At 38.7% G+C, this 19,644-nt stretch overlaps 2 protein-coding genes and 2 long non-coding RNA genes across 7 annotated transcripts; 1 reads left to right on the top strand and 3 right to left on the bottom strand.

Moving 5' to 3' along the window:
* Positions 1-252: 252 nt before the first annotated feature.
* On the top strand, positions 253-6,184 carry LOC138188433 (sorting nexin-13). Of its 2 annotated transcripts, none has more exons than XM_069130191.1 (10): positions 253-432; positions 1,051-1,163; positions 1,236-1,335; positions 1,408-1,494; positions 1,623-1,747; positions 1,819-2,380; positions 2,448-4,013; positions 4,236-4,424; positions 4,494-4,708; positions 4,786-6,184. In XM_069130191.1, exons 2-10 carry the CDS (start codon positions 1,051-1,053, stop codon positions 5,114-5,116), a joined length of 3,288 nt encoding a protein of 1,095 aa, XP_068986292.1. In that variant the 5' UTR covers positions 253-432; the 3' UTR covers positions 5,117-6,184. The 2 variants fall into 2 exon arrangements, with proteins under 2 accessions (XP_068986292.1, XP_068986293.1); XM_069130192.1 differs by lacking the exon at positions 253-432 and adding an exon at positions 442-925.
* Positions 6,185-6,639: 455 nt separating this feature from the next.
* Positions 6,640-9,451, bottom strand: LOC138188437 (uncharacterized). 3 transcript variants are annotated; one of them, XR_011175500.1, is made up of 4 exons: positions 8,650-9,451; positions 8,482-8,576; positions 7,076-8,078; positions 6,640-6,963 (listed from the first exon to the last, which is right to left on the bottom strand). It is a non-coding gene; the product is annotated as an uncharacterized LOC138188437 (long non-coding RNA). The 3 variants fall into 3 exon arrangements; XR_011175501.1 differs by having other exon boundaries at positions 6,640-7,381; positions 7,651-8,078; XR_011175499.1 differs by having other exon boundaries at positions 6,640-8,078.
* Positions 9,452-9,552: 101 nt separating this feature from the next.
* Positions 9,553-11,847, bottom strand: LOC138188266 (uncharacterized). The gene is made up of 3 exons (XR_011175443.1): positions 11,415-11,847; positions 11,088-11,341; positions 9,553-10,918 (listed from the first exon to the last, which is right to left on the bottom strand). It is a non-coding gene; the product is annotated as an uncharacterized LOC138188266 (long non-coding RNA).
* A 90-nt stretch (positions 11,848-11,937) lies between these two features.
* Positions 11,938-17,008, bottom strand: LOC138188265 (transcription cofactor vestigial-like protein 4). The gene is made up of 4 exons (XM_069129886.1): positions 15,517-17,008; positions 13,969-14,139; positions 13,235-13,438; positions 11,938-13,122 (listed from the first exon to the last, which is right to left on the bottom strand). The coding sequence occupies exons 1-4, from the start codon at positions 15,596-15,598 to the stop codon at positions 13,043-13,045; spliced, it is 537 nt and encodes a 178-aa protein (XP_068985987.1). The 5' UTR covers positions 15,599-17,008; the 3' UTR covers positions 11,938-13,042.
* Between the last annotated feature and the right edge of the window lie 2,636 nt (positions 17,009-19,644).

Below are 19,644 nucleotides of genomic sequence, written 5' to 3'. Positions count from 1 at the left end.
ACTGCGCAGAATAATTTTTCCGCGGAAAAACAAAAAAAGGTAAGACATGGGTAAAACAGTTCGAAAGGAAAGAAAGATTTGAAGTAGCATTTTGAATCGTTTTTATCTTCCTATATTTTATTTTGTTCACTCTTAACTAGATAGGATATTTGATGAACTTATTACTCGAGTTAAGATTTTCGTGAGTCACTATAAATTATAAAGAATTAAGTAATTACGTAGGACGTATAAAGTTGGCGCGCGGAAGCGCCCCTAACATCCACATACGGAATTAACCAGACATGTCGTCGGACGTATTTGCTGGATTAATGTTCGCCTGCAAAGATGTAAATAAACTGTTGGTTAGCTGACCAGTTTCGTGCGATGAATCGTACGAGGACCGCAATATGTGCGTAGCTGTATGTACACGACCGTTTATCCGGCAATCCAAAGGTAGGGGCCCAAGAATGGCGCCCGCGCGTGTGCAATGATCGACTTTACTGTAGCAGACGGAACATATTGCTTCGTCGACGTTTATTTCTGTTTTGATGTGCGCAAATTCTTTACTGGGCACGCACTGGTTCATCAACTAATTCTGCTCCAACATTTCTATCAAAATTATATCTGTCCCATGAAATTTCCATTTTGGGAGATCCTCCACAATCTCTTGTCACTATCTATTCTCCTGTCTATTTACTCAAACGTGGACTTCCGATTTGTGATGCAAACGTCAATGTGACAATTGTTGAATGATACACTATAATATGGTATCACTATCAAGTCGATTCGATAAGTTAAAGTGGAGAGTGACATTTGAGTGAAACTTAATGTGTCCAGTAAGAATTCATAAAAATTCTTTATGAAAACTCAATCTCGCGATAATGCGAGAAGAGAACTATATTTCACGTCCGATCATTGATAAGGACCATCGAATAGGAAATTTCCAGTAATGTATATTCTTTTTCGATTATCTTGAATCAGAAGTTATTATTAAACTTTCTTGTGATACTGCCATCTTATTCTTACATCTTCTTTGCTAATGACTATTTAACCAGCTTCGAATTTTTGCAGATGAACGTTCCACTATATGGACTTCTTGGAGTTGCGGCTGCTCTACTCATATATATTATTGGAATTGGAATGATCCTGAAGCTGTTTATTTGTCTGCTAGCCTTAATTTTAGGGTATGATTCACTTGCTTTTAAGATCTTGATATTGAAAACATTGATATTTCTATCCATTTAATTTTGTTGTAGAATAATCACATGTATATATAGAACATATGGTGCAAACCTTGACAATGCAGTTAAGTCTGAAAGGGAAGACTTAAACAAGAAGACTGAAAAGTTACGGCAGGTGAATACGCATTAAACAATACGATTGGATTGATTACCATGGTGCTTAAAGACACATTTCTTTTTGTTTCAGTATATTTTAGATCTATCCACACAGAAGATGACCTTTACTTTAGATAGAAGAATCACTGGGAGCCGTATTATTGACGAATCCCTGCAAGTACATAGTCGATTTAAGAACTTTTATTGCCTTTGTGTACCCCAACATGAAATATGTTATATAGTATATAATAATATATAATATGTATAATAAGAGTAACATACGATTTGCGACTTCCCCCTATATAGGAAATACTAGATTTCGTTATCAGAGATTATGTGGAACCATGGTACAGCATTATTACAGACGACGAGGAGTTTATATATTCTGTTCGGGACACTGCTCAGAAAATAGCAATCAACATTGCAAATCGGTACATAAAGCATACAATTCGATAAATCTTTTTTGCTTCATTCCCTTTTAAGAAAATCATCTTTTCATTAGGGTGAAAGGTGTAGATTGGGTACCATACTTAACCACGCGCCTCGTGGATGATGCAGCTTCCCATGTTAGGCTCTATCGACAGGCAAGAGCGAGGATAAAACAGCTTCGAGCCAAGAAACTGCAGAAAGGTAGTGCCAGTTCAAGCACTTCCAGTGGCACACCTAAGAAAACACCCACGCATAGACGAAATAAAAGTGAAACGGACGTCTCTTGGTATTCCCAGTCTAAATTCTACATTCCCAATTTATCTTCCCTCACGGAACCAATCGAAAGTAACGAGGAGAAAGAAGAGGAATCGCTGGAAAAGATATTTTTTGACCTGGAGGTGCAAATGGAGAACGATTTAATCTGCAGGGACCTGGTGTGCACTAATAGCACTCAGGAACTTGAATTTTTGGGAGAGATATCTGAAATTCTATTATATCTTGTATTACCAAAAGGAGACTTCGATTGTTTGACTGTAAGATTTATTTTAAGGGAGTTATTAGTGAATGTGATTATTAAACCATTGTTGGATCTATTCTCCGATCCTGATTATATTAATCAGGCGTGTATATGGCTGGTAAGTATATTATAAGATTGTTTTAAACAGCAGGGAACAAATTATGCTTATAATTTTGTATTTTCAGTGCGCTAAAGAAGGTGGCTTACCTAGCGATGTGTTTTTAACGGTGATCAGAGTGACGGATAGCTTAGATGAATTAACGGCGACGAAAAATATAGTTTGTAAAGAAATAGCTCATCTTCGTTCTAAGGATTCTGGAGGAGAGGATGATCTGTCGGTGAAACAACAATTGAATAGTTTACTCTATGTAAAGAAGATTTTGGAAACCAGGATTATCGGGATGCAGGAGGGACTAGAGTCAGAGACCGACTTAATTGGTACTCAGCCCGATTGGAACAGGCTACTGATGCCTGGACAGAAATTAGTGAATTTACCCCTAGATGAGCTATTGAAGAATAATATCGCGTTGAGTTACTTCATCGACTACATGACCTCCATAAATGCAGAATCGTACCTGTTCTTTTATCTAAATATCTATGGCTGGAGGGTATCGGCAGAGCAACAGATATCCAACATAGAATTGCAGAAGTTGCACGCGGCTCAAGCAACTCCTAGTCTCATAGGTACCAAGCGTAAAAATACAGATCTGGAAAATTTAAAGGAAGCAGCTATCAAAATCTACCAGCAGTACCTCAGCGACAAGGCATCTCCAAAGTTACAACTGGACGATGCCTTGGTAAAGACTTTGTTAACCAGAATAAAAACTGAGTCTGTGAAAGAAATATGGTTCGACGATCTTAGAGCTTGTTGCTACGAAAAATTACAAAACGAGGATCGATTTCTGCCGGGTTTTAAAAGATCCAAGGCTTACGTAAAACTTCTCGCGGAATTGGATCTTTTGAAAGATCCAACATCTGAAGAAGATACAAAATCTTTGGACAGTATCAGTTTGTCGAGTACGAATAATGAACTGGAGACTTTGGATGAGATGTCTGAAATATACAAAACCGAGGATACTAAACCAGCTGAATTAAAAGATAGTAAATCGAAATCTAACTCTTCGACGAGTTTGGCCAGTATCGTGGAGCCAAATGAGGACAAACCGGTTGAATCAGATTCTTCGATCAACATTAGAACCATGAAGAGTATGAGGAAGGCGATTAGTATTGATACGGACCATATTAGCGAGGGTAAAGATGTCTCTTTCTATCTGGAATCGAATTCAGAACAATTTGTCAAATTAGATGAGAACACTTATGATCAGAATGCCATTAAGAAGTTGCAACAGGGAAAATTCGAAATTACGGCCAAGATTATCGAGACTGGAATAGTTAATGATCGTGGAAAAACTTATGGTATCTACGCAGTAGCCGTGACCAAGAATTACGATTCAGGTTATCAAGAGAAGTGGCACATTTATAGGAGATACTCTGATTTTTACAATCTTCATCAAAAGATTAAAGAAAAGTACTACGATTTGGCGAAAATTCCTTTTCCAGCGAAGAAGGCTTTTCATAATATGGAAAGAACCGTTTTGGAAAGAAGAATGTTGATGTTGAACGCCTGGTTGCATCAATTAACGAAACCAGCTGTCGTCGAAGGACATATGGGTCTACAGAATTTGTTACTGAACTTTTTGGAGCAGGGGGATTACGATAAAGGTGTTACCGGTGGACAGATATCTAAAACGGTAATTATAATTATTATACAGGGTGTTTTAGTCAACTGGAACAAGCGGTGTCTTTAAATCAATTGAAAATAGAAAAAAATATAAGAATTTTGTATTAAATGATAATAGTAATTAAATACATGATATATTATTTAAAGTGTTCTGTTTGTCTGGTACACTCTGTATATACGAGTAAGATTGTAAGAGGATTATACAAGGTATTTAATCCTCGATTTAATACAGATAGATACTCTGATGAATCCATTGAAAACGTCAATGAAAACAGTAACTCAGGCAGTGAAAACTATGCCGGATAATATGCTAAATACGGTAGATGGAGTTATGGACAATATAAGTAAATTTTTTGGCAATCCAAAGAAACCCAATGCCTTCTATGAGAACACCAAAGTTAGTGCTAGTCTGGATGTGGAGGTGCTTATTTGCTTTTTAGATCACATGGTATTTAAATATGTAGCACATTTTAATTTCATTTTATTTTAGACCAACGACAACATTCCCTTACGAATAATGCTACTATTGATGGATGAAATCTTCGACTTAAAAGTGAGAAACCAATGGCTCAGACGACGAATAATAACGTTACTTAGGCAGATCATTCGCACTATGTTTGGCGACATAGTAAATCGAAGAATAGTCGAGTACGTTTCCGTATTAACGAGTCCAGCCAGGGTAGCTGGTTACTTAAAATTATTTAAGTAAGTAACCCTATATTTTGTCGGAATTTGTTGGAATTAACTAATTAACGTTATTTACTAATTATTCGACTGTACAGGAACAGTTTCTGGCCAAACGGAATTAAAGCTGAAAGGAAACCACCCAGGGATGCAGAAACGAAGAACAGGACAAGGGTAGCAGCCAAGGTTGCACTTCTATCCTGTCTTTCGGATGAATTGAAACATATCATTGGTAGTGAAACAACCAGGAGAGGCCTTCTGAGAGTGTTTGAGTTATTTCAGCGACCTGTGCTCAACAGAAGACTTCTGTACGCACTTCTAGAAGGAATTGTAGAGACTCTGTTCCCTCAGAACAACTTGGTGGACATTTTCCGAAAACTCTACTCGGTTTCACCAAGGTTACAACAAAGAAACTTTCAGAAAACATAAGATCTGATAATTCTATTCAGCGTATTTTGGAGTTAGGAACGCCTATGAATCTCTTCATCGAATACTATCTGCACCAAAGACTTTGAACAGAATAGTGAAATGGAGGATGACTGTTTACCAGCTCTTGAGTTGATTTCTCAAAAATGAATGAGAGGAGAAATCATATTGTCGAGTAAATATTTTATAGAGGGAGTTAGGGGAACCAATACTCATGCCTATAAATTTTATCTATAGATGAATTGTAAAATACAAAGGACGAATTTCCTTAATCGATGCTCAACTGGAAGATTATCTAAAAACTCGTTAGGGGAAAAGTGATTATGTACATTATTATCTCGAGCAGCCAATTTCATTGCAATAAACAAGAGAAGGAAAGATGGAAGTAGTCATTTTTCAAACTGGGAACAATTTGAAAGTTCTGTAGAGAAAAAGAATTTCTAAATCATACTCTCAATTTCTATTAATATGTATATTCGAATAAAATAAGCGCAGTAATCCAGTGGCCAAATAAGTCTAATAAACTATTTACACGAATTAATTCGAGCACTTTAATCGAGTTTTGCTGGTAGGTTACGGAACGTTTCACAAATCTCTCGAATATCTCGTAGAGACACGCGTATTTAAGAAGATTATGCATTCCAATTTGCATTTTAGCAATGTACTTCATAAAAGAACACTTTTTACACGTGTACTAGAGAAGACCAATTTTTTCATGATGGTGTTATTCTTTAATGTACAAACCGTCGCGAAAATACAATACTTAATTCGCCGAAAGATCTTCAATGTATCGTGCCATTTCAAACCTACACGTAGCAAAGACAAAAACAAGTAAAACCAAGTTTCTATTTATTCGAATCTCTTTGAAGAATTTCTTCGGACAGCTATAAGTTTGTAAAATCTTAATTTAATTCCCCTGTCGTTAACGAATGTAATTATTCTTAACGATAGTGTAAAATTGTTGTAAATGTCGTACAATTGTATATATACATGAACGTTATTTCTATCGTGTTGAAGCGCCATATCTGTCATCGTTTACTTATTATTAAAGGAATTGTTTATAAATCGAAACTATTTATTCTCTTCTCACATTCCTACCTTTTCTCTCTGTAGAAAAATTATGGGGGTTCATATCTACTACATTCTCAGAAAGATTCAGTAAGCCTCAATCTTTTTTCCACCTAAAAATAAAAATATATTTTTTCTCTAAAACATATATAATTTTTCAAATTAGATTAAAACAAAATTAATATTTTTCCAAGAACAAGGGTAAACATGAAAAAGAATTGCAAGAATAGAGTGAGATTTGTCGTATGATAACTCTTACGCAAAGTCGAAAGTTTCCAAGTTTTCATAACCAAATATGGATTATTAATTCTGCCAGCTATGCTGGAAGATCGAAGAGATTAACTGGGCTCGTATTTCAAAAGCCGCGACAAAGAAACTAGTTAATTACTACGAATCAATTAACCGTAGCCATTAGTAATAGGGGGGAGGGGCACTCGCGACAAGAAGAGAGAAAAGAGTGAGCAAAAACAAAGAAACTTTATTATCGAAGGCCTGCTGCTGCGAGACTAGGGGAAGTATATTAGGAAAAAAAGAGGGGGCCGGGTACAAGAGCATCGTCTCATCGTTCACATCGTTGTTCGCCTCATACGGGGACATTTTGCCCGAGCGGAAAGAGGGGGTCTCTCTGAGGGCTTTCAGCTTCCGAAGAAGGGGTGGGGGCCGGACCAGACCGGACCATTTTAGTCCTTACAAATTTCTCTTCATTCATCAGCCTCTTCATCATCAACTTCCTTCCTTGAATTTCTCTTAATAGTTCTCCTAATGACGATCGTCTTAAACGTCTAAAAATAAAGTTGGATTAACCTCTAACTAATACTTCTACTACTACTACTAATACACTTTACCATTTGCACAATTTTGAGAATTTTCAATTGTCAAGGACGTTCCTTCTACTTTTGATGCAGATTACTCTAGTAGAGGGTTGGAGGAACCTCTTATCCCCTTAAGAACGCCATCCTCCCCAACCTCCCGAACCCGGAACCTCCAATCCAATCCAGATCATGGGTTCAGCCACCAGGCCGCTGAAAACGAACCTCCTCTATCCATTGTGGCGAAAAGAATTGGCGGTGGTGCGTCTAGCGCATTTTCAGAAGGGGTTCCAGAGCAGCGGTCGGCCCCCGGGCTCTCTCCGCGCGAAAGAAGAGGGGAAACGCATCGTCAGAGGCGTACACAGCCGGGCAACGACTACCGAACGACGTACTAACGAAAGAAAATCGATATGCATGATTCACGCACGCGAGAGAGGACGCCTCGAAGGGGGCCGGGGGACAGGGGTACGCAGGGGTGGGTATACACACGGTGAAAGGCTGTAGGAGAGGCAACGGAGGGGAAGGGAGAACGGAGAGCCACTCTTCTCCCTTCGTGCTCCCTTTTGCCGCGAACCAAGGGGACGGAGAGAGCTGTATCAGGCTGTATGTGCGATCAACACACGTAATTCTATACAAGCACACGAGGAGGGGTATTCTTACAATGCTACCCCCTCGGTCACTCGATCAGTCGTGTCCAGAGTCCCATGCTCGTTGTGAACCTTCGTGGCTCTCCTCGTCGACATTCTCGCGTGTCTTCCTCGTTTTCCATGTTTATTTCCATTTGTCAATTTTACGCCCGTTGCTTCTCCTTTCGATCATTTCCAGGATCTATAGCAGTTCCACACGTCACGGGGGTTTTAGTGATGGTTTTCGTCGAATGCGTCGGCGTCGACACGTACAAGCTACAGTGCGCGATCGCCGGTGATCCCGCGTTCGTCATTCGATTTTGAGGACTGATATCAATATTCGGAGGACTGTATATACCTCCTCAGTGCATGTGCTGGTGTTTACAGTGGTGACTGGCTATGATAGAGGACCGATGAGTTGTCTTCCACTTCTCTTCTACGGCGTTTGAGAGTAAGAGCATCCTGTAGGATATGATCAACTTTAATGACAGGTAAAAGAATTTCAGAGTTGTTAAAATTTGTGGATTGTTATATGAACTATGCTATGGAGATTTTCTGACCGTATCATTGATCCGTTTGGTCAATGATAATGAAAAAGTGACTTTTTGACAATTCCTTTGTATTTCTTTTCATGAAAACCTCTTACCTTTTTTTTAATGTAAACAAAATTTCCAAATTTTAGAACTGTTTAAAAATGAAATTGTATTAGGTAGGATTGCAATTACATACTTCTTCCAAATGAATCTCTCCTTCTTTCATTCAACTTTAATTTATGTTACGAAAAGTGTTTAATTCTTTTTACGTCAAGTATTCTGTCACATATTTCTATAGGAGGGTATACTATAATCTGAGCATGCAACTGTACCGTTTTTTCGCGTTGAGGGTGGCTCGGGGATTTCGATGCGAGGCTAGCAACGTGAGGCATCGAGACGCATCTAAAATTCTATTATCGTCACGTTCCTGTAAAACCGTTGATCGTCAACTCTATCCTATTGATTCCAATTATTTATCGATTAATTATTTTTAACTCTACCTGTTGCTATATCCATAGGAATCCTTCCATTCTTACTTTAAAAAAAAGTGGTCCTTTTCAGTCAAAGCTACCATTCCAAATACCTTCCTTTTTTAGTACACAAAACGGTTTTCGCAAGTGCAGCTTAAAATATTAGTTTAGAGAAAGCACGAAACTTCCAAGATTTTGTCCATAAATTTCTTAAAAGTTGGATTCATACGAAAACAGATAGCTCCGATAGACCAGACAATTTGGGGATCTTGATCGTTTGGTTAATTCCAAAAAATCGGGCCGATCGTTCTGGAAGCTGCGCTCATCCGCCTCACGGCGTCGATTTTTCTCGCTTAATTCACGCCACCGATACCAGGTCGACGTGTAACGCAAGAGAATAAAACGAGAAAACGATGCCAGGCTGCGGTCAGTTGGGTCTGGTTCCGAAACAAGATACGCCTGGGACTTAAAATAAACAAACAGTAATATGCCACGAACCGAATAGAAAAGCTAGTCGATCTACTATCGATCTCTAAAAGAGCAAATGAAATTGTACGACGTGCTCACTTGTCGCGAAGGAAGTTAGATTACGGCTATATTATGTTAATAATTCCGAAGAATAGTGATTAGAAGACGGAATGGTATGAAAGAAATTTTTGGAACGCAATTCGATCGAGGGTGAGATAGGAACTTGGATCGATATCTCGGTTGGAACGCGATGGTAGAGCTACTATTTACGGGGGAGACCATCTGTATGGGGTGGCTGTTGGTCCACCGTCAAAGAATCCTCCTCGTGAACCCGATTCGCTCTTCTTTTCTAAAACAGAACGTATTCTTTCAGAAATATATATATATATATATATATATATATATATATATATATATATATATATATACATTATCCTTTGTCATCTATCCCAGCAAAAACTTTGGATTTTTATAGTCATAAACTTTTCAAAACATGATCAATCTTTTAACGAAAATATATTCTCTTCTAATATCTAATATTATATATTGAGAATCCACGTAAAATCGATCGTTTTATCAAAATAAAGTCTAATTTCATGAAAGTGGTGAAATAGACGCAACAAACATTCTAGAATGTGTCCAATTCGATACTAATCTAGCGACCTCCCCTTCTGAATGATGTACGAGAGAAATTATAGCATCTAGCAAGGGTAGAATCACTAAGTCAGCGCTAGGGGATGCATTTGTGTCCAATGGGAGGGTAGAAGTTCGTAGACAGTCGTAGAAACACCTGCGTGCACGGGGAAATAGCTTCGTCGAGCATCTGCTCGCGGTCTATTGGCCTATTTCCAGCTGCGTTTCACCCCTAGAGGCTGACTAATTCGAAATTGTCGAAAACCATGTTCCCTAATGTCGTTGGGTAACCATCTTGTCCTGGAAAATTCTTGGGAATCATCAAAAACCGCCCTGAGCATCTGTCGTGTTATGAACCAATAGTAAAAACATATAATTACCTTTATAAAACCTAGTACGTTGTATTATAGTGTTTAAAACTCATAAATTCTTCAATTGTCCATTCATTGAACTTCTTTTAACATTTTGAATATATCGAGAAGAACTTGTCCGATCAGAATTCCTAAGTGGAGAGATGAAGAAACTGTCTGGAGCCCGGAATATGCGACTTTCGCGACTAAGGCGTATCAGTATCGTTTAAAGGGACTGCAAACATGATACGCAGCCGGATTAACTTACTCTATATGTCCAAAGAGAAACGCAGACCACTGGTTTATCCTAGTTCCTCGCAGAGCGAAGGTCGTCGTACTTCGGGGAGCGCTCATGGCGGCGTTACTTTGAAAAAACGCTGGAAAACCAGATCGAGTTTCTGCAATTCCGTGTCACGAATATTATATGTTGTTAATAGAACGACTAAAAAGCGTAATTTCTTTGGGAAAGCCCTCGCTCTCCTTCCGAGTTATTCCGAAGATATGAGATTAGGAAGATATCTTTCTTCTCATTGATGCATCATAAAGTGAAAGAATTCCCACTTAGGTTTGAAAGAATCTTCAGTATGCTCCCATTTCTTCATCGTGGCACACTAATTCCAATTTTGACATACTAATCTTCGATAGAATATATATGCTAAATTGAAGAACTTCCTTGTACCGAAGATTTAGTTGAATAGACGTTATAATTCAGCGTAGTCGGTTGAAGAGAGTCATCTTCTTGGACGACAGGCAGTAAGGAGCTCGCTGACAGGAAGAGAGACGCGAGTACAGGTTGGAAACGGAGAAACAGGGACGGCAAAGCGTGCATAGGTGGTCGCAATTTGCACCTAGAAGCACAGAGAGCACCGATATCTAGTATCCCGTCGTATTATTACGCTCGAGGGCGTTCGTAAGGGGGAACCGAGGTCCAGGGATGGTCGGCCGGCTAGGTGTAGGCTTACTTTGGACTCTGGTGTGGGATTACCGTACTTATATTCAAGTCTAATATTAAGTTACCATTTTGCTTTACGGCAAGTGAACAGGCTGCCTGCATATAGGAAGCCATCCGAGCGCTCTTGGGACAGTCTGGGTTAGGTCTGGGCCCACCTACGACACGTAAAGCGTCGCTTCTTCCCGGCCCATCATCCTTCGTGGTTTCGTTCCGAAAAAAGTGTCACCAAACTTCGACTTGCATCATTTTTTCTGTTTTCAACTAGGAAACTGCTTCTCTCAAAGGGCAGGAATTTTGACTGAAGCTAAAAGAGCAGAAGCTGAAAGAAATACGTTGTGAAGTGGAATTGTGGATCGATGGTATTTAATGATTTGGATAAAAGTGATTTTTACTTGGTTAAATTATTGTATGCATGGAGGCTGGATGGCTGGAACTGGAGCAGGAACGCGTTTATGTGAATCTTTTCCCTGGGAAGTGATCTTTTCTTTGCTACGAATTAGTCTTCCATTGTCAGAAGGGGGTACGAAGTTTTCATAAATTTTGATATTTGGAGGAAGTGCGCGACTCCGAGGATCTTCAGATAGTATTTTCCATATTTCAATTTGAATCTTAATATTCAGTTCAATTTTATACTAAAGAAAAATTTCTGGAGCTGCAATAAGAAGAATGGGCTGTAGCAATCGAGTTTTAAATGACAGCGCTGAAAATCGGCAGAGAAGAGGATCTGAAGACAATAAGAAGACAGAGGTACTGACTTCTGTGCGTGCTGGGGTTTATGATAAACCTCCTAGCACCATTTGAAATCAGTACTACTCTTCTTAGCAATCTTCACCATCGACCACTAGGGATCTACTGGAGTAGGAAGGATACGTGTTTTCGGCAGCAAGATTGGTATTAAAAATATCATCAGTCGACTTCTTATGTATCCTCTTTCGTTTTCTTTTTTCTCTTCTCTTTGATACAATGTGTATATATATATATATATAATTATATATATAGTTACACGAGGTGAACACGTGTTACAAGTTTGTGCAACAACCGGTTCAATTTATACGGCTTCGTGCTTATCCTCTACGTTCTTTATAAAGACTCTCGGTTTTCTATAATTACAACATACGCATTACTTATATATATATATATGTATTGCGAAATATATGTAACATACATACATATATACTAAGTACATATATATGTACACGTAATACGTTTAGGCGAATAATTAATTACGTACAAGTCGCACCGTTCATTATACTTTCTCTTCCAACAGCTGCAGTAGTTCTAATTCCATACGGTCCTACATCGAACCGAATTCGACGTTTTATTCTTTTTCAGTATCATCTTTTTAATTTTAGAGGAAAATACAATTCCTCTTCGTGCCGTTTATACTATTGGTGGACATTACGAAAAACGTATATTTATAACGGAAGACTAAGGTATCAGAAATTCGGCACAATTACACACAGAATGTAATTAGAACTGTAGAAGGTTAATCTTCGTTAATTTTCTTAAAAGTCTTCTTTTCTTCAAATTCTTACTGCAGCAAAAAGAAGTCAAAAGGAATGAACGGATCTAGTATTTAGCGAGGCAGTATGGAACATCGTATAATAAATAACTTGAGGCCTCTGAGGCCGCGATGATGGCATGATTAAAAGAATACGCGTCTATATATACAGTATCTCGAGTACAATTGTCCCAAGAAGTTAGAAAAATCGCGGTACGCCGTCGATTGCACCCAAGAGCATCTATGACATTTCAAGGACACTTAGGTACTCTTTCGTTCTGCTTCCCACGCGAACCAAACAATAATAATAGTAATAATAATAATATTATAATAATATTAATACAGAGTTCATTGGTTGCTCCCACTGTTTCTTCTACGGATATTAACAGCGATTTCACGTTAATTTATGGGTTAATTAAACAGGTAATGGAACCACACTGGATGTCACAATGAAGAAAACAGAAGCAACAGCAACAACGCAACGATGATGGTGAAGACTTTTGGTTAACTGTCCGGCAGTTAGGTCGAGTCCTTGCTTCTGCTGGTTGCCTGCAGCCTTGTCCAGGTTTCCCCAAGAGCCTTTGCAAAGTGATCATCCACTAAAAAAGTTTTTTTAAATTTTTATAAATTCCTTGTTTAACTCTTCCTGCCTTTTATAAAATAAGACAATGAATTCGTTGCGAAAGAAATTCTTTTTTTTAAATAACGTACCACTGAGGCCTGCTTCTTTGTCAGTAGTGGTGGCGTTAAAAACTGCAGCGTACTCTTCTAGGCCTAAAGATCGCTTGAAATGCTCGTCTATTGCAGGGTCACTCACACCACCCACAGTTCTGACCCCGGTTCTTTGGCCTCCTGCTGCCGCCGACGGCGTCAGTGATGGGGTGGGCGTCACTGCCGTGTCCTCGATAGTTGTTCCTGGTAAACAGTACATATTTACTATTTCATCCAACATAAAATATGACATGGAACATACCCCAAAAATGTTTGACGTAGCGAAGGAACTTTTAATATCACAGATAATTAATACTGACGGTTATTAAAAGCAATTCTACTAAGCTTATTAATGACAAATAACAAAATGAAATTAAAATGTTCAGTTTGGAATTGTCACCCCATTTTGACTCTCAAATCTAGCCAAACTAATTCTCAATCCATGCTAACTCAATTTTATTTTAAAAAATTCAAAACTTTAGCTGGTTTTTTTTCTTTCAGAGTACTTCTCAGAGGAATTCCAGCTTGTAGCTAACGTGAATCGTCTATTCCTCTATTCAAGCCAAGCATCTGCGCGACGTGCATCACGCCACATTGTCAAAGCACGCAGTCACCCCATGCGTCAGACAATAGCCTGTTCTTGGTTGCCCCCCGCGAGGCCAAGAACAACGGCAGCCAGCCACTCGCCTAACGAATTCGCGTAGAACACCAGGAACTCGCAAGCAGAAGCTTACCAGGTTGCGGTGTGGTAGGAACAATCACGCTGGGCCTGCTGTGATGATGATGATGATGGACCCTGGCTGCGGACATGTCCAGAGCTTCACTTTGGATAGGATCCCTCCTACGCTCCTTGCGCCACGCGCTACTCGGCTTCCGGTGGAGATTCGTCGTCTTCGGCCTCTCTTCTGCACAATAGATACAAATCTTCAGATATTTTGAATTCTGTGCTTTTAACATATTATTCAGATTGAGAATTCTATTTTTCTAAATGAAACTTTTTATAAGTTTATAAATTTTTAGGCTTGCTAGTTTGTGAAATAGTTGTTATTTTTATGTTGTAACTATTCTGGTTGGTTGTTCGAGGTTCTTTAAAAAGGGATTTACTTTTACTCTAAAAGGGAGGTTTTTAAATGGACATAAAAGTATAGAGGACTCTTGGAGATTAGAAACAACGGTAATTGTCAGGATGTTAAAGGAGTTTCTTTATATTTTAGAGGAGTCTCTGTAAATAAATGCAATAACGAGGTTGTTTAATATTTTAAATAATCTTCATTTCCTCTTCCTATAGATAAAATTTATAGACATATAGTCTAAACTATACTGATTCCTAAACTGCATGTAGCTATGCAACCAAACATCTATCCCCGACTTTTTCTTGCACGTACAACTATAAATCATGATTGATAGCTCGGAGAAGCAGCGAATGGTCCGGGTTTCAAGCCATCCTTCATTCATCCTGCAATTCCTACACTATATTCATTCTTATAATTCTCGAAACGATCTTACGATCATTAAAAAATGAAGAGATCAAGTAAATCTGTCTTTGAGCCTCCGGCATCGCACATAATTTATTTATAAAACATCACAGATCACCTATTTCCGTTTCCTGTGATATCTAAAATCGGAAATCGATCTAACAACCCCTCGAACGATCGAGAAACACAAGGAGGAGTGCGAAGAGAATAAAAGAGAGAGGTGGAAGAGGAGAGCGCGAAGGGTGAGCAGAGAAACGAGACTGGTTCCCAGGATGGGGCAGGAAGTGCCTAATAGCCGTGAGAGGATCGTCAGGAAGACGGTCAAACTGGTTTAAAGGCAAAGGATGAGCTAGCGGCCAGGGAAAAGATGAATGGACCGAACGCGTGGATCGAAGCCGAGATCGTTCCGTTCAATTAACTATCTGGCTGCTGGCTTCTGCCATACTTTCGTCGAATTGAACAGAAGAGACCAGTTTACAAGTTTAATTTACGGAAGAAACCAGAGGCCAGAGTTCTGAAATGTTAATGGAAGCTAGTTAATTTCAAATAAAAAGTTGAATTCATTACAGATGCATATAAAATACAATTTATCAGAGATAGATCACTTTCGAATTCATCTAATTACACTCTTTCACTTCTTTTTTTACACTTGACGTTGAGTACCATGGGAGAGTACCACTTCTCTGAAGCCTCAGATCCTTTTAACAGCGTGTATTCACATACGTATAAAAATTATTTAGCGAACCTAAATGAAGAGGTTCAGGGAAAGGACATCCCATAAACGATCCAGAACGTTTCCTCACGTACCTCCGGGTTTGTATACCGTTTGAAAGTTCTCCGTAGTGAGCCACGGCTGCCAGAAACACCTTCTCCTCGGCGAGATCTCCATGCTTCGAAAAATCTTCAGGTGTCATGAACCCAACTTGCAACCACCATGAATACCAACAAGATTAATCATAAATCAATGGATTCCTCCTCTCTTATTCTCTCATAAACGGTCCATAGAGCTTGAAGAAGCGCAGAATATCGTGAACCACCGACTGGTTCCCATCAAGTTATAAAAATTGCACAGATTTCAAGCCACTTTTTACAATCTTCTCCTTGTTCTTTTTTCTTTTTTTACGAAATCGGTTTCAGAGTATAGAATACGTGGAATATCCTTTCCATGGGAGGATCTTCTTCTCACCGAAGAAAGTGGCTTCCATGATGTCCTGGTAGCCTCGAGGAGAACTCGAAGAAAGCGGCGTGACGCGATCTATCGACGAATTCGACTGGTCGTCGGCCAGAAATCAGGACCATTGGCTCTTATAAGTATGACCCAGGCTGGAGGATCACCCGATTGTTAAAACTAGCACGTTAAAGGATATGGAACGACTGGGGACATTGGATACGAGTTTTCTGGAAAGATAGACAGAGTCAGAGATACGTGGATTCGTGAATGCCCCTCTTAACACGACTGTCTTAAGATTCATTCATTCATCCGCCTCGTCCCGTCGTCTGCCCCCTCCACAGCTGGTAAAGCTTGCCTTTTACACATGCACACGGTCTGCACGCTTGGATCTAGCGATGGCTCCGTTTTATCAATCATTCTTGAACAAGTTTCTTCTGATGTAGTATATATATGTAGATATAGATACAGATATAGATATATAGATTAGTATCTTTTGAAACTTTCTAGAGCTTATAGAATCCCGATATTAGTGTTGTTCTAATATTAGTCCTAAGGTAAGATTATCTTCGGAAACTTCGAAGAGGGGTTTTTGAAAACCCTATTAAAAAAGTAGTTAATTTTTATGTTAAATATAGCGTGGAAATTAATACAGATATTTTACCATATAGAAGAATGGACGGTTTAACACTTCCTGATTTGAGTATTATCCAATGCTTGTTTTAGGATTAATTTGAAGGTGTGTGATTGAAAGCCATCGCTATTTGGCTACAACAGTGTGAGTGTTAAGGGATACAGGCACCTCTTACCAACTAACTCGCTTCTTTCCTCTTTCTTCTTCCTCTTTCCCCTTTTTTTCCGTAGCAGGTAAGCGATCGATGCACATGTGCGTCCAGTACACGTGTACACTACGTCTAACGCCGTCACGTTGGCGAAAAAATTTCTCCTGATAAAGATCCTTGGATTCCTTCCATTAGTTCTGTAAAGTACTCGAATTCGAATACTGTCAGTCGTCTCGAAGGTACCTTCGATGCCCTTCTTTAATTCACTTTTGGACAATAATACATACGTATCTGCACTTTCAACACATTTTTAAAATAATAATTACATGCTCTGTGAATATCAACATTGTTACCATAAAAGAAATCTATAATTTCAATAATGGTATAGGCGACCTTGAATATTATTACAATATAATATATTCTGTTGTAATTGTATCTATCTATGCTTCAAGAATTAGTATTCGAAGATGGTAAAATGACACGAATCTAATTATTTTCAAATATATTTCACGCATTCGAATCAGTGAATTCGAATCTAGAGAATAAATTAAAAAATTAGTGAGAATAGGTCAACAACCTTGAAGCCTATCGATTTGGGCAAGCTATGGAACTCTGTATTATTGTTAGTCGTGTGATACCTAAGCAAGATCAAGGTGGCAAGTTATCCTCGAGGAATCGTGAGGCATTGAGGAGGAATGCTAGGCATTTTAATAGCAACGCAACCAGGTAATCGCGTATGGTTATCAGACGTCCGTACACCAGCGAATCGCGGTTTCGTGGGTGTGAATTCGTCGAATACTTCAATACATTTCGAACACGCTTGCTATATTTCTTCCTCGTGCTTCAAAAATCTGAATTTAATTGAAATATATATATATCTATTTGATATTCTTGCTAGACGAGCACAATTCACATTTTATGGAATGTGCTGAATTAAAAAGAAACCTGCTAACTACACGTAGTGAAAATTAATATCTAAATATCGATCGAAACGGTGCTCTCCATTTTCTAGTAAAAAATAAAATTGAGATAATACTTATTTTAAAAAAAATTATCTCTCTTTGTAGAATTCTCAAAAACCCAAAAACTATCAGAATCTCTATTCTCTACATTGGTATATTGCTTGAGCTTCTTTGTATTCAAAATAAAAAGATTCGGATCCACAGTTCATTTAAAAATTGACAAGTATGATAGTAAATCTATCTAAATGTACAAAGATAAGATCACCGAGAAATCAAGTTGCTCGAATTTACCCTCTGATATCATTGAAATCATTGACCACGCCGATAAGTAGCAGAACCGACCGGGCAAACGTATTTTTGGTCATCGAGAAAGTCACAGAATGCGCCATCATCCGCAGGCAGATGCAACTACGTCTGGTATTCGGAACAGGTTCGAGGCACGGCATTCCATCACAACAAACCACACACAGGAGGAACCAGTCACACTCTCGAGAACCGGGGCTCGTTATGCTTCGCTGTCCGTTTCGATAGAGAGAGAGAGAGGAGAGAGAGAGAGAAAGAGAGAGAGAGAGACGAGAGGAGCAACTCGATGATTTATGAAAATCATCGCCGCGAACGCGTCGTCATGCTCCCGATTGCCCTCGAAAGTGGAACCTTTTCTCTAATGCGTCACACTTTGCAGCTACACCTTTTTCTGACCATACACATTCTTCACTGTGTCATTTAAATCAATTCTCCTTGATTTACACCCTCAATTTAAAAAGAAGCCATGGAAGGTAGATATTCTTAAATAATACGAATTTGTGGACCTTATAAAATTTGATACGAACAATTCTTTTTAACATTGTAAAAGTAAGAAATTAATTTCTAGATTTATAACTAAGAAATTAGATATTATTTTCTCTTCGAAACTCCTCTTGCATTTTAAAGAAAATATTACCGGGTTTCTTAAATGGAAGAGAAACGAGGAGGACAAACGATGATTTATGTTTTATCAAATACCAATGAATCAGTTTTCGATAAGAAACCTAGTTCCTCTCCTACATTCCCTCCATAGCTTCAGGACTCGAAACAACTAAAATCTCAACATGATTCAAAAGTGATATAATAAAATCCATCGTGCCTTCGTTCATTAAAATACCAGAATGAAGCTCGTAACATAATAGAATGATTCAACTATTCCAACGCGAGAAGACTATTGTTTACGGTCGATTACACACTAGACTATTGCGAAAATGACACACTTTAGCTAGCAAACGTTTCATGATACTGTGAGAAGCGGCTTTAAGAATACAGAATAATCAGACTGACTCCTTTCAACAAGAAGATTAATCGAAACGTGTTCCGAGAGTAGAATGAAATTGTTTTGATGTTTGTTTAATGTTTGTTAATGTTTGTGTTTCGTTTGTTTAATTGTTTGAAATGAAACGTCACAGGAGACTCGTTCGAGGCTCTTGCCAAGGAGTCCGTCGGAGGAGTCGCGAACGCGACGAATCTAAAATAAACGCCGCACAATGTTATCTAATTCGACGCGAAATTGGCATTTCGCAGGAATGCGGGCTCGTACTGGCCTCCTCTCTTCTTACATAGATCCTCAACAACCCTACCGAACAAATTCCATCAATTCGTTCGACGGACCGTGATTTATCTCGCCGCGGTTAGTCATGGAAACGAGACCTTTTAATCGCCTTCGTGGACTCGGAAATTTCCTGGAGGAAGTGTGAATGCTTCTGGGTAAAAACTTTGGAGCATAACATGGTAAACTGGATATCTGAAAATGATCTGGTTTTAGGTTTCATGGAAATTGGGTTGATGGGTTAATTACGTTTTCTTCACTTTCTTCTATTACCGTAAGATTATAATGCGCAAAAGTTGGAAACTTTTTGTACGTACTAGTATGTAAAATTAACGCGAATTTTACGTGTACAGAGTACTGCAGAAAGCATAATCAACAACATCACGTAATCTAAATTCCACGGTCGTAGCCAACACATTCCATTGCCCATAATTTTAGTTTTACTTC

The sequence above is a fragment of the Bombus flavifrons genome, chromosome 16, assembly GCF_040668555.2.
Source record: "Bombus flavifrons isolate JBK064 chromosome 16, iyBomFlav1_principal, whole genome shotgun sequence".
NCBI classification, from domain to species: domain Eukaryota; kingdom Metazoa; phylum Arthropoda; class Insecta; order Hymenoptera; family Apidae; genus Bombus; species Bombus flavifrons.
Note: the sequence above shows the minus strand (reverse complement) of the source record. Positions and strands in the feature narration are given on the sequence as shown.

What these genes read in the sequence shown, in the direction of transcription:
- LOC138188265 (XM_069129886.1), bottom strand. Translation starts at nt 15,598, where the DNA reads ATGGAGATCTCGCCGAGGAGAAGGTGTTTCTGGCAGCCGTGGCTCACT. An exon ending in AACGGTATACAAACCCGGAG is followed by an intron (nt 14,140 to 15,516) that starts GTACGTGAGGAA and finishes TCTATTGTGCAG; the next exon opens with AAGAGAGGCCGAAGACGACG. An exon ending in TCCTACCACACCGCAACCTG is followed by an intron (nt 13,439 to 13,968) that starts GTAAGCTTCTGC and finishes ACTGTTTACCAG; the next exon opens with GAACAACTATCGAGGACACG.
- LOC138188433 (XM_069130191.1), top strand. Translation starts at nt 1,051, where the DNA reads ATGAACGTTCCACTATATGGACTTCTTGGAGTTGCGGCTGCTCTACTC. An exon ending in TTATTGACGAATCCCTGCAA is followed by an intron (nt 1,495 to 1,622) that starts GTACATAGTCGA and finishes CCCCCTATATAG; the next exon opens with GAAATACTAGATTTCGTTAT. An exon ending in GTGCTAGTCTGGATGTGGAG is followed by an intron (nt 4,425 to 4,493) that starts GTGCTTATTTGC and finishes ATTTTATTTTAG; the next exon opens with ACCAACGACAACATTCCCTT.